This window comes from Protopterus annectens, chromosome 1.part1 (genome assembly GCF_019279795.1).
Source record: "Protopterus annectens isolate FY-2018-M chromosome 1.part1, PAN1.0, whole genome shotgun sequence".
Taxonomy (NCBI): Eukaryota; Metazoa; Chordata; order Ceratodontiformes; family Protopteridae; genus Protopterus; species Protopterus annectens.
The window spans coordinates 1,650,823,876-1,650,836,823 of NC_056726.1; the positions used below are offsets into that span (position 1 = coordinate 1,650,823,876).

The 12,948-nt window shown below is 41.9% G+C and overlaps 1 protein-coding gene across 1 annotated transcript in view; it reads left to right on the forward strand.

Annotated features, from left to right (window-relative positions):
* LOC122816575 (matrin-3-like) overlaps nt 1-12,948 on the forward strand; it is a 59,708-nt gene that overhangs the window by 13,588 nt on the left and 33,172 nt on the right. Inside the window, exon 2 of the mRNA XM_044089450.1 lies at nt 8,758-8,810. Coding sequence (XP_043945385.1) covers nt 8,758-8,810 — 53 coding nt within the window. The remainder of the gene's footprint in view (nt 1-8,757; nt 8,811-12,948) is intronic.

Below are 12,948 nucleotides of genomic sequence, written 5' to 3' on the forward strand. Positions count from 1 at the left end.
TGATATCGTATAGTTTGCTGCTGGAAACTTCATACTACATTTTGTATGGTAGTAAACTCGTTAAATCTTTGACAGTACCCCTGTGGGCCCTCTACCATTAGGGGTTTAACCAGGAGAAAATGCACCCTGGGCATGTCCCCCCCCCCCCCCCCAAAAGCAATGACCAAGATGCACATTCTGTGTAGTATATTTTGTGAGGAAGTAGCTAGTTGGTTTCTCCTAACTTTAGTGATGGCAACGCCTTGGTGGCTAAAGAAGGCTTGCTCAAAAAGTTTATTGGATAAAGGAGGAGGCATCTTGGGCTTGTCTGAAGTTTAAGCCATGAGTCATTTTCTTGGTATGACACTGCACTGCTGGCTGATGTGGACACCTGAATCTAAAGAGCCTCTCATTGCAAATATGAGGACCAGCAGTCTGATCTTTATCCCTGTGGCTTCTGGAAAGTCTACGATTACATCAAGTTTCCAGAAAATGCATATAGATAATGCAAGAACTTGGGACAATTACCAGCTACCAATGAGTAAAACAATTATTTGTAAATCTAGGAAATTGAGCTTGGAACTTATCTGGGGCTCTTGTTTCTGAATGATTCCAGCAGTAGGAATTTGCCCCCCCCCCCATGGGCTCCATGAAGGAAGCCCCTTAACTGCATGTTCTGTCCAAGGTGCACTTAGTCTAGTCACTAAATCACATCTTTACTATACAGAAGGTGCATAATGCATAAATGTAGAGGATATGCATGAGCACAATTACTTGCACTTAAAGTGGCCACCAAATAAGTGCAATGCATGTGTAATCCTTGTATTGCTCTCAGAGGTCATGTATTTTTATTGCGCTCTCTGTAGATGTTTTGTATTATCTCTAAGGGCAAAAAAATGTTCTGCTTTAGCAAATTAAGCCTCTTTCAAACTTGACTCTACAGGTGTAGACCCTGATTCTGCTGGAGCTGTCATGGAGGAGTGAAAACACATGGGGTGCAAATGCATGGGGTGCCTAGTCCCTGTAGGACTAGTGATCCTCCCCAAAATTATTTCAGCATGGGGGATGATTGCATGAAATGGTTAGCATACTAAGCTACACTAAATAGCTTAGTCAATGGTGAATACAGTGCTTCTCAGTTGGGCCCACATGTGAATAGGGATTCTATAAGTAGGCTAACTGGTTTGTGTTAGCCAGGGATGAAGTGTTGGCTAAGACTACTGGTTAGCTTGGATGGGAAAAGATTTGGTCAGGCTATTGGCAACTCATAGGTGCATGAAATAAATGGTTACAAATTACTGAATATATTTTAGGTGTTAATTTGCACTGGGCTTTTAAGAGGTGCAAGTATGTCCCATGATCTTGGAAATTGCTAGCTACAGATAAGTCAGCCAAACTATTGACTCCAGCTATTGTTTTGAAGGCCTGAAGGTATGATGGGGGGGGGGGGGCAGAACTCCATAGGGACTATTGCCAGTGCACCATGACTTATGAAAGTGAAATGTAAAGGCTGCCATAACCCTGTCACTTTAACATGCAAGTACTTGAGAAACAGTAATTGGTAGCTTTATCTCCAACTATCTCTACATAGTAACACTTTTGGACAATAATGTTCCCTTTCCTAAGCCTAGATCTGCATAGTAACAATAGATCTGCATAGTAACAAACATGTTTGCCATGGGCCTTGCCCTTCCACAATAGTCATGGTAGTGGTAATTATGGTCAGAATCTAAAGTATGGTGTACATTGAGGGGTGCCCCTGTGGCAAGACTATTCCAAGGAAACATTTGTTAAAACCTCCAGGCTTAAATATCTGCTCTTAGTTGCCATAATGTTTCTGCCCAGTTTCTTCCTAGAATTACCACCCTGTAGTTCCTTAAATACAGCTTCCCTCCAAGCATTCAGTTGCCAACAAATTGTATGGAACCTGTAGGACCTACAGGGTGACATGTTCTTGAAGATGGGAAGATTTTTGATGGATGAAAACACTTCCATGTTGTAGGGTTCCCTCAAATGTTCAGACCCCATTTACTTGTGTAATAAAAAGGAATGCATCCTATTACCAATGTGTTGCTTCTTATTGGGTGTGTATTGGTGCTTCTGAAGTCTGTTTCTGTGCTGCACTTCTCTTTACCTTCAAATTACTTGCTGTGAAAGTGTATCTAGTAATCCTGCTTAGTTGGCAAGTCTGCCTGAATCTACTGACCCAGAAAGTTTAATGTTCTAGTATTCCTGAAAGATGAGTTGGGTTAGCATCAAACTTAATGCTTTTTACCACTTGCAACTGGTTCCATGAAAGTCCAGGATGGTGGTAGCATGTTTGGGAATTATCCCATGATTGAAAGTAGGCTTCAGACCTTCACTAGTACTAGACCTGGCTCCTGTTATATCCACTCTCAGGATGCCTAATATTTCACTTCATTATGAACATGGTGTGATTGCATGCTTTCTGCATTGCCTCAACTTGAACCTATACACTTTACTATTGCTGTACCTAGACTGAAGTCCAGATCCATCCTTAGTCCAGATCATCCTTTCTGAAATCCAAATGCAGAATCTTGGAGTTCTGCCCACAACCCTCTACTGTCCTGGAAATGCTCCTAGAACCTATTTTAACCTGCAGTTGCATGGCTTACTACTTCCCTTATTCAAGGTTACCACATTCGCTGTGGGCCAAAGATCTGACTTTTTTTGCTGGTCTTTGACTTTGGATGAGTAATTTCCATCTAATATGAAATGTGCTATTCTGTCTTGCCTCTTGTGACAAAGTATTGCCAGCACAGCTATCTGGAATCTTGTAAATTGTCATTTGTGAATAGGGGTGGGTGCTTTTGGTGACCTATAGACCTCTAATATAGGGAACCCCTTTACTCTAATCGGATCACTTAGTAAGTGAATCAGTCCAACTCAATCCATGCAAAATGTGCTCACATTACACAGGGGTTGCTGAGAGCAGTTCTATTGAAATATCAGCACTTTAAAATACTGAGTGCCAACAAGCCAAAGACCCAAATCCCAGAGAATCAACAAGCCAAAGACCCAAATCCCAGAGAATCAAAGTTCTCCACATGGGCTATGCAAAAGTTTCCATACCTTGATATTAAGTCTCTGACTTGGGACTTCTAGCAAGTCCTGACCTATCCAAGTGAGCAGCATACCCTTGGTACTACTAAGATGTGGAGATGGTCATGTCAAGCAATGTAACCATCAGCATGGCACTTGCCTTTACAGTAAAGGCTAAAACTAGATACTCTTATTTGCCCCTACTAAATATCTTTTTTTTTTTTTAGGGTGAGCATTTTTGTCCTGAGCTACTTAGATTATAATATGTGAATGTTTTAAAATTGGTATTAGTCGTATAAAACAGGTCCGTTTATCTATGCCACACAACCATATGTGGGTATATCCACCTTTGTGTTATCTTGAAACTATCCCTTGCTGTTCTGAATTTTCATCTGAATGTGTAGCATTTTCCCTGATGGGGACTGCAGCCACTAAATGAAAGGTGATTGATTCAGGAAATATTTAAGAGCAATTCTTAAATTCTGTACACACTTATGAATCTATATGGAAATGATGTTCAGGGGTGAAACTTGGTGTATCGCAATGTAAGTACTTGGTAGTTGCTTCAGATGGGGGGTTAACTTAAGGCAGTGGCCTTTAAAATATGCCTGTTGTAGCTGGACTAAAACATTTCTTTAATTCTCAGGAGGGAAAAGTCTGATATTTTGCCAGCAAAATCTGCTTTGAGCCAAATTGGGGAAAGGGCCTTGCCATTAAAAGAAGCTTCTTGCAAGCTTCAACTTTTAGTCAGTTTGTCATCTCCATTGAGTTGCTGTAAGAATCTGAAGCTTTCAAGCTTGTAAGGAAATATTGGTTCTCCAAACTGCTTCAAGCAATTGGCTTATCTTGCTGAAGTTTATCTAATTTTAGCCAGAAAGTGGTTTGGTCCCTTCTGTCATTCCCTGTCACTCTCCAAACTAGGGACCATCCACGACTGATCCCAACCCCTTGCTGAGGATTGCCACCACCCCTTACTGAGATTCAACCTTGGGTATGCGCACCAGAAGCATGCCTTCCCTTAGAATGGCTGAGCTGGATCAGCTACTTTGTGCTTCTCCACCCCTATGCAGTCCACACCAGCTCATTGTATACAGTTGGTTATTGGTTTTGGGCAAATGCCCTATACTCTCCTGGAACAAGGGCTGCAGTCAGCAGCATGAGACTATCAATGTCTTTAGGCCAGTTGTATCGTGTGTATTCTAGACCTATCCTTTTTCCCGCAGACTATCAAGATTCCCAAAACTTGAAAATGGACTTCTTAAATGAGTTACTGCTCTAGCATAACCCATAGAAATACTAATATCCATTTAGTTAGGACAGTCTACCACTATCATGAAGAATCCCACATAATCTCCTTTAGAAAGGCAGAACTTCAGTGACTTTCTCCAATTTTGTGACCATAACTATTTTGCCACCCTGAAATGTCTCAATTTCTCACTATTGCCCTTCCACTCCATATGGGTTTTGGTCTCCACTACACCACAACTCTGCTTGGCATTTACCAGCACCAGCAATTTTGGTAGCCTTTTATCCACCCACTTCTGGGTTTGTCTAAACCATTTAACTGTCCTACTCTTTTTAGCACACTGCTCCTTGGGTCTCCTAGTTCTGTATATTGGGGATTAATTGTAGGTACCATACTTTCAAATATCCACACATCAATTTCTCTTGGTTGATGACAACATGGGTGATGTCACACTTGTATGCACAGCACAAAAGTCTCCCACAATAAAACTTGTCCAAGATTCCATCCCTATTGAATCCTGGTAAAGCTACTAACTGCTCGCCTAAACCTGTGTTAGTCATAAGTTCATAGGTCTGTACTAGACCTCTGGAGCCTTTACAAGCCTACAAGTGCCCTGGCATGCCACCATTAGTTCCTAGTGCCTCTATCAAGTAGAGCCAATGAAGGGATCCCTGAGAACTTTCTATTTCCCATCAACAAATGTCTCTTGAAGGGCCAGTGAGGTGCTTCGCTTGACATGTATGGGAAGTCTGTTCCAAAACATGGGCAGTCTCTGGTTTATGAACCTGTCCCTGGCTTATGAACCTGTCCCTCTTAGCATGTTCTGTTTGTGGTAATGAGGTTGAGGTCCCTGGAGCATGTGGTGCAGAGGGATTGGGGTTTTTTAGGTGTAACCTTTCTAACAGGGCTTAGTGAGCTATGGCTTTGTAAGTTAAGCAGTGATCGCCTCTTCAAATGAGACAGTGAAAAGCTAGTTTCTGTAGTGTCCATGTAGGGCATGTGAAGGCATAAGGTCCTCTTCGTGAGGTACTGTGGCCTTTTCAAACTGTTGCATGCATCTAGTGAGGTACATTCCAAATGGGCATTATACTGAGTAGTTGGAGGGAAGAGTGGAGAGACATGATTGCATCCTTTTTTCCTGGATGCAAAACCTTTGGTAATGAGATGTGCCACATGGTTCCTATCTGTCTTGGCCTGGACTTCTGTGAAGTAGAGTCCAAACAAGGGAGTATCCAGAACTCATCCCTGTGGGACTCCACACCAGCAATTTCAATGCAAAACTGCTTGGTCATAAGATTTGCTCAATATTTTAAGTCCTTTAAAAGACCCACCAAAGTACTGTTTATGATGATGGACTTGATTGAATTTTTGTAATGGACCCTCCTTACCCATGCTGTTAAGTGCAATCTGAAGTAACATCTAAACTCTTGGCTATACTTGTGATCCCACTCTGCTAATCTCATTTTACTTGTCAACTTCTCCTACCCTGGATCACTTATGCCTATCATACTCTGTTCTAACTCTTGTATCCTGTGCTCTACCTTCTACATTTTATTTTTATTCCCTCTTCCTGCTTATCTCAATTCCTCTCCCACTAACCTTTTTAGTGTATTGGAACTGGTTCTCTAGTCCTGCTTGCCATGAGGTTATTTTTTTTATCTCCCACTAGACTTCTGTAATCCTGTCCAGTCTCATGTTTCATTCTACCTTCCTATCTGTCAAACCTATTTGATGAATTCTATTCCACCCGTCTCACTTCCTCCACCCGCATCCTTTTTTCACCTTTAAAACCATGCAGTTAACATTCCATTTTGTACTCATTGCTTGACAAGTCTGGCAATGATCCCCAGAGATCACTATGAATGCAGTGACCTGACATGTTGTCATTGCCATAGGTATTTCATCTTTCACTTCAGTAGAAATGCTAAATCAGTGACTTCCGCTTGTTTCTTAAAGAAACTGCTTTATCCCACCATGCTACAAGCCACAGCAATTAACACTAATGTGAGTGAGCAAAACTGCCACTTGCTTTCATTCACTTGATTTGACAGGTTGAACACAACCTAGCTGAATGTGTAATTGAATTTCATAGGCTTTATCTGTGATTGCCACAGGAGCACATCTTAGACAAGTACTTCCTCTCCCTGAAGTTTGAAGCCATCTCCACTTAAAGGAGTGTGCTTTTTCAGTGACTCCTCCCCATGTGGGTATTTTGGGAGGAAAATTTCAGTATCTCTAATCACTGTAGAAGCAAATAGAACAATATGCACACTTTATTTGAAGAGTGTATGGTAACTGGTGATGGAATACTGGAATGGCTGAGGATGTGAGGGGCTGGTCTATTTTCCTGCCTGGAGTGCAGTTGCATTTTATTGGATCCTAATCTATCTGATTAAATCTTTTTTCCAGTAGCACTTTTATATCGTATCTGATTAAACACTTGAAGCCTCTTTCAGTAGCATTATCTTGTACATACAAAACATCTATTCATTCTAACTAGTCTCTGCCAGTTAAGAATACTGGATATAGCAGCATTAAAATGCATAGATAATGCACCTACTATTTATGGGAGATGGTAAACAGTTGTAATTTTAAAGAACCAAGCTACCTTGAAGCATGACTTGTGCCACAAGCCGGGAGTTCACTCTGATTTTATAAGTAGATTCAGGGCCAGTGGATTTTTTTCTCCAATGCAGCAGCCCTCTGGCCTCATTTTGGATGGTGCAGCAGTTGCATTCTCGCAGCAAGAGGTTCTCCAATTCTGCTGGGGTACCTTCTGTGTGGAGTCTGCATGTTCTTGCATTCATGTGGGTTTCCTCCCACATTATAAAGACATGCATCTGGAGCACTTCTCTCTGGGCCTCTGCTGAAAATTTCCTTCATTCCAAGTCTGACTTTCCCAGTAAACAAAATTCCAAAAAAATATTTTAGAATTTTATATCCATGTCTACCAGGGAATAGATGTGGGGAGTAAACTTGAAACAGAGGATATGGAACCTGTAGTGGGGACTGTTGCCAGTTAACTTGACAGAGCAAATTCCTAGGTGGACTTGTCTTTACCTTTCTGAGCCTGGATCACAGCAAAAGTGAACAGCATGCTGTGCAGAGATATTTGTGTATGCAAATGGACAACTGTGCAAGTACAGTAGTGGGAACCTGGCTTGGCATAAAGTGGTGAAGCTGTGACTAGTCATCTGCTGTCCTTGTCTTTATGACTTCATTGCCATGCCAAAGTGAGTTTGAGCAATAGCAGTCTACTACTATTGCTGCCTGCCTATGCAGAAGCCATAGCACTTAACTGTTAACTTGCACTTCCTCTGGTTAGGTTTGACCAACTACAGAAACCTGGTACTGAAGCCTTTGTGTAGTGGGGGTTGATTTTAAATGGAAACTGCTTTATATTACCATGTAAGGATGGTATGCAGCAGAGTCTGGGGGGCAGGCTACCCAAGGATCCCAACTGTAGTGGTGATTTATATGTACTTTTTATTTTATGTAATGTAATAACAATTATAGCTTGGCTAACTCATGAATGTGAAATGCATCCATCAGATTACTGTAACTTAACCCCTGACTTGTCACCAGGAGTAACTTGTGTAACTTGTCTTCATGTTTGCTTATGTATTTATACCATATTTTACCTTGGAGCTTTTCTCCCTGGGCCACTGCTGGAAATGGACATTAATTCAGCTGGAGTATCCCAGTCAAATGTAAAATTCTACTAGTTCATCTAATTCTTGGGGGAACAGATCCTAAGCGAAACTTGCATTGTTCAATACTGCATTCCTCTGCTTTTAACTGTCACAGAAAAAGTACTTGGGTGCACCATGGTCTAGTTATTGGTTGCAAGTGATCTGTTGCATCTAATGATGTAGATTCATATCTATAGTCCATAACCACAACACTTAAATCCTGTAAGTAGTAATGAAGCTCCAAATTTTATCTTTTTGCCAGATAGAAAAGGCCAGCTTTGTAGATGTACCTAGAATTGCATGGTTTGCATTGGCCTTGCAGTTTCATTGTAGGTGCAGATCTTTCATGAGAGGTTGTCCAGTACCATATTCTTCACTATGTATGAGGAAGCTCGCATGGCTTAATGGAGCCATCCTAGCAGGATTCTCATTTCAGTTTCGGAAGGTGAGCAAGTTTGGTAATGCATGTTAAGGCTATATTGGATATTTCAGTAACTCTACCTCTGGACAGAAGTTTTCTGATCTTCTGATAATCTTAAGACAATTTTTTTTTCCCTCTGATAGAAATTACTTGCAGAAATATTTTGCTTACATTTTGCAGACGCTATTTCTTCAAGGAAACTACTTGTCACTAGTGAGGGCTAGCTCAATGTGCAGTAATGATGTCTACAGAACAGCACTTTGTGAAAGTGTTACTAAACTTAATGTACAGCAGTAAGATCCTGAAAGCAAGTTCCAGTTCTCTTCTAATAGCTCTTCTAATTTTCTTTCTTGTAGTTAATCCTGAACAGACTAAAAGCACAGATGGAGCAGAAAATAAGCAGTTAAAGGTAGGTCTTGTGCAAATGGTAATTCTCATCTACATTGGTGTTTCTAAGCAGTTTTCTCCAGCCATGGGTGACTTACCATTACTGCTAGATCAGAACACTGGGTGGAAGGTAAAGGTATAAACTCTATTGAATGATCTTGCTAGTTTGAAGATTCTTACCCCTACCCAAACTATGCAAAAGCGAGGAGTCCAGATTTTCTAAGTCATTGAAGTTTTATAGATGCTTTCTTTTGAAACTATAAAGCAAGCTGGTTCACAAATTTGGTCTAGGCATTACATTTGTAGGCAGCATGATTAATTGGCAGCAGTCTCAGGCTAATAGTAATTTTAATGGTGCAGATGAGTGCTTGGTTGCAAGAGACTGTGTAAATGGAAACTAGTGGAAATTAAGTTTAGTATTGGTCAGGGAAAGGAAAAGCAATGAGTCTAGATCATGGAAACCTGTGACCTTGCATGGGCTTTGGTTGATTGCCCATGTGACCTCATACTTATGGAAACTGTGGTCTTGCCATCAAAATACCATCAAAATATGGTGACGTGGCATAGAACTCTGTACATGTAGCAGTCTTGTATATGGTTTCAAAACACCACAGGAGAGTTGTATATGGTTTCAAAACACCACAGGAGAGGAATACTTCATGTGCCTCCTAAGACCTTGCCTGCTTTCTGAATTTGGGTGCCAGATTTCAGCTGAGTAGCAATAGGAAGGCCCCATCTGATCCACAACCTCAAGCACTTGTTAATGTGGTACTGACTGCCCTAGACTTAAAGATTAAGTGCTGCACGTATGCTATATTACCACTTCAACAGAGTGATGTTAGAGAAACCTTCAGCTACATTTGTGCTCAAATACAGTAGCCCCCTACATTTGATCCCAAACATGTGGATATAGTATGACTATTATAATACTGGAAGAATGTTCCAAGTATGTTGCATGCTTGCATATGCTGGTGAAGAAATGGGTATGACCCTAGGTGTGCTGGTATGATACTGGTCAGAGTATTCACATGGCCAGCAGAAATGGTGTAAGTGCAGTGGAACAATGACTATGAATAGCTGAGCCAACCATCCAGTTAATGGCAGTAGTCTCTCCAGCAAAGGGAGTTGACACCTAAGCCTGACCAATGGACTATGCAGTTTGTCGGTACTGGGTTATTGCATGGTTCTGTCTACAAGTGACATGAAGAGTGGAGATGGCTTGGTTAGCTACATAAGTAGCTAGAGAACATTGGTATGTCCCCACAACTGGACTAGGATTTCAGTGTTGTGATGTACATTACTGTGGAGGTGCCACTCCTAGCACAAGTACTAGGATGTAGGGTACTGCTTGATGGCTGGCATGCAATTGCTGGGCCATGTCCTGTGAGGAAGCCCACTTACAAGGCCCACCTGTGGCAGTGCATACTGAACTGCCTCTAGAAATGCCCCTTTCCATGCACTGACCACTACTACCAAGTACACTGATGGTACCACTATAACTGCCCATATTGGGAGAGAGGTATACTACTGTTTGCTTCCTTTTCCTATGCTACAGCACACTTGTTTGGGTCCATGCCTTACTAAGTTATTACTGTGGCGCACACATGATCTTGCTACTCATGATTCTCCTCTCTTTGCATCTGTAGGGGCAGTATCCCTGGATTGTACAGCGATGGGAACCCTTTCTTCACTGGGAATGAATGCTTCCTATTGCAATTTGGCACTTGGAGGCCACATCTCCAATTAAGGGTGGATGACAACAGAAATGCTGTATTTAAGGTGTAGAGCATCTATGGATGAATATGGAACTATCTTCTGCCCTGCTTCACAAGTCTGTTAAAATACAGTAGGATTACCATTGTGAGATGAGCACCTGAATGCAATTCCAATCATGGGATTGGCTTTGACAGGAATACAAAACTAAACAATTGCATCTGGTCTGTATGTTCAAGCAGGAAGTCTCCATGATTGCCTTGCTACACTGCAGGCTGGTATCCAGTTGCTCAAACTTTCCACAGTCCAAAGAGCATAAATCGACTAGCTTTTTCAGGCCCAGACTCTCTGAGCACAATGTCGGTGCTGCCCCAGTCACTGATCTATACAGAGACATGGGGCATAGAACTCTGGACTGAGCCTGAAGGAGTAGTACTCTAAGCTAGAGGAAGCCGTTAACTGCTCATGGAATAAATCACTTGCCAGATCTTTAATGTTCACTCTTGCTCCAATCTGCCTGGAGTCCTATTTGTTCCTGCCCATGTGGAACTCTTCCAGGCACCCTTCTGAAGCAGAGCTATACAACTGATAACTGGCACCTGCAGCAAGCAGAATGCAGCTATATGGTTGTCAGTTTGTATTGTACAGGTCTAAACTGCATGCAAGTAATTACAGTTCAGTAACTGTGTCAAGTGTATTGGTTTGGGGAAATGGCTGTGCCAAAGTCTGTTAGCCTGAGTTTTGTTTGGGAGTTGCAAAGAACCCAATGAGAGTAGTGCCTAAATGTTGGAAGTCAACCCAAGATGTGAACTATAAACCCTGTTCTTGCCCTCTGGCAGCGATTGGGTGCAGAAAGGTGGCATGAGTTGGCTATCAACTTCAGGATGGGTGCACCCATCTCTAGTTTCCATTATTAGCCCGAGTGGATAACTGACTGGCTTTACTTTAAAATCCCAGCATGTAAAAATCTCCCTTATCCTATAAAATTTGATTGGAAACTGTTCAACTTGCCAAGAAGCATGTGCCCTGCATTTTCTTCCAAGCTGTACATACTGCATATTTCTCCTTCACAGTAAAGTCCTTGTTTGCTGGTTCTCTATCCCACTTCTCACTCTGCAATTGCACTTCTGATTTCCATTGACTATTTTAGCCTGATGGGTCTTCTCCTAGCTAGTTTCCTGAGTTTCTTTTGCCATTTGTCTTTCTGCTCCCAAACATGTTTAATTTTAGGTTTATTCTTTCTCTACTGTTCAGTTTGATGTGCCACTGTGCCAAAACTATGACTTACTGGTACTTTACCTCTGGCTTTTATCTCCAAGCAAGATCCAGAATAGTTGGCCTTTGCAATCCTTGTTTTTGCAATCCTTGTTTTTCCAATCATGATTGTATCCTGAAGATTGAGGGGAACTTCCACTCTGGGCATTCCTACCCAGCTGTCTTGCCAAATTATCTTCCCAGAGTTTTGCTTACATTTGCATATAAGCCTCTGAAAATGTACTTGATACAAATGTGCTTTACTCCATTCCCCTTTACTAGAAAATCCTTTCCAATAGACTTCCATAGTCTGATTCCAGTTTACTGCTTGAAATCATGCCCAGTGGCTCTTCTGGTCTTTCTGTAGTGTAGGAGATGGGGTATTCCTATGCCAGGTAACCCTAAGGCTCATTCATCCCTGCCCAGGGATCTCCTGCAATCCTCTTCTCATCCCTAGCAAGAACTGTATGTTAAGTAGGCCAGTTTGCTGGTTTGGGAATGGCTCTGAATATGGATCACATACCCTTCAAAAAGATGATTTGAGCTAGCAACAGCAGGTCACTTAACTTCTGGCACTTGAGCTGCTTCTGTAACTTGGGTAACGTGCAGTACAGTTGGGGCTCTGTCCAATGTAGCTTTTATGCTTCACTCAGTTTAAATGTGTGCTTGTGCATCATGCATAGTAGTACTCTGGACAGCTAATCTTTGTTCTTGTTGCTGTGGTTTGAGCGAATATCAATAATGCAAGTGCAGTTGTGTCAAATTTTACCACAAGGTCATTGCCTTCACTGCTGCAGTATTCATAACGTATGGGATTCCCTGCCATGGAAGCCCATTGTCTGGCCAGTCTACCAAAGCCTTCCATTGCTTTAAGGTCTACTGAACATTGCCTAAATGCACCTTTTGCTGTGTAGGGCATTAGGGTGACATTCAGGCATACCATCTTCAGAACTGATTGCCCAAGTAGGACCAGCAGTCAAAGGAAAAGAGCAGTCAAAGGAAGACAACCTGCACATCCAGGAAGGAAAATGACTAGGAGTTGGGAGTGAATACTGCAGGAGGGAAGGACATCTTTCCTTAAATTCACTGCTGCAGTATTCATAACTTGTGGCAGAGTGCCAAAGCTCAAGCAGAAACTTGATAGGAAGAAACCACAGTAAAGCGTGGTATTGCCAAAACCATAGCTCTGGAGA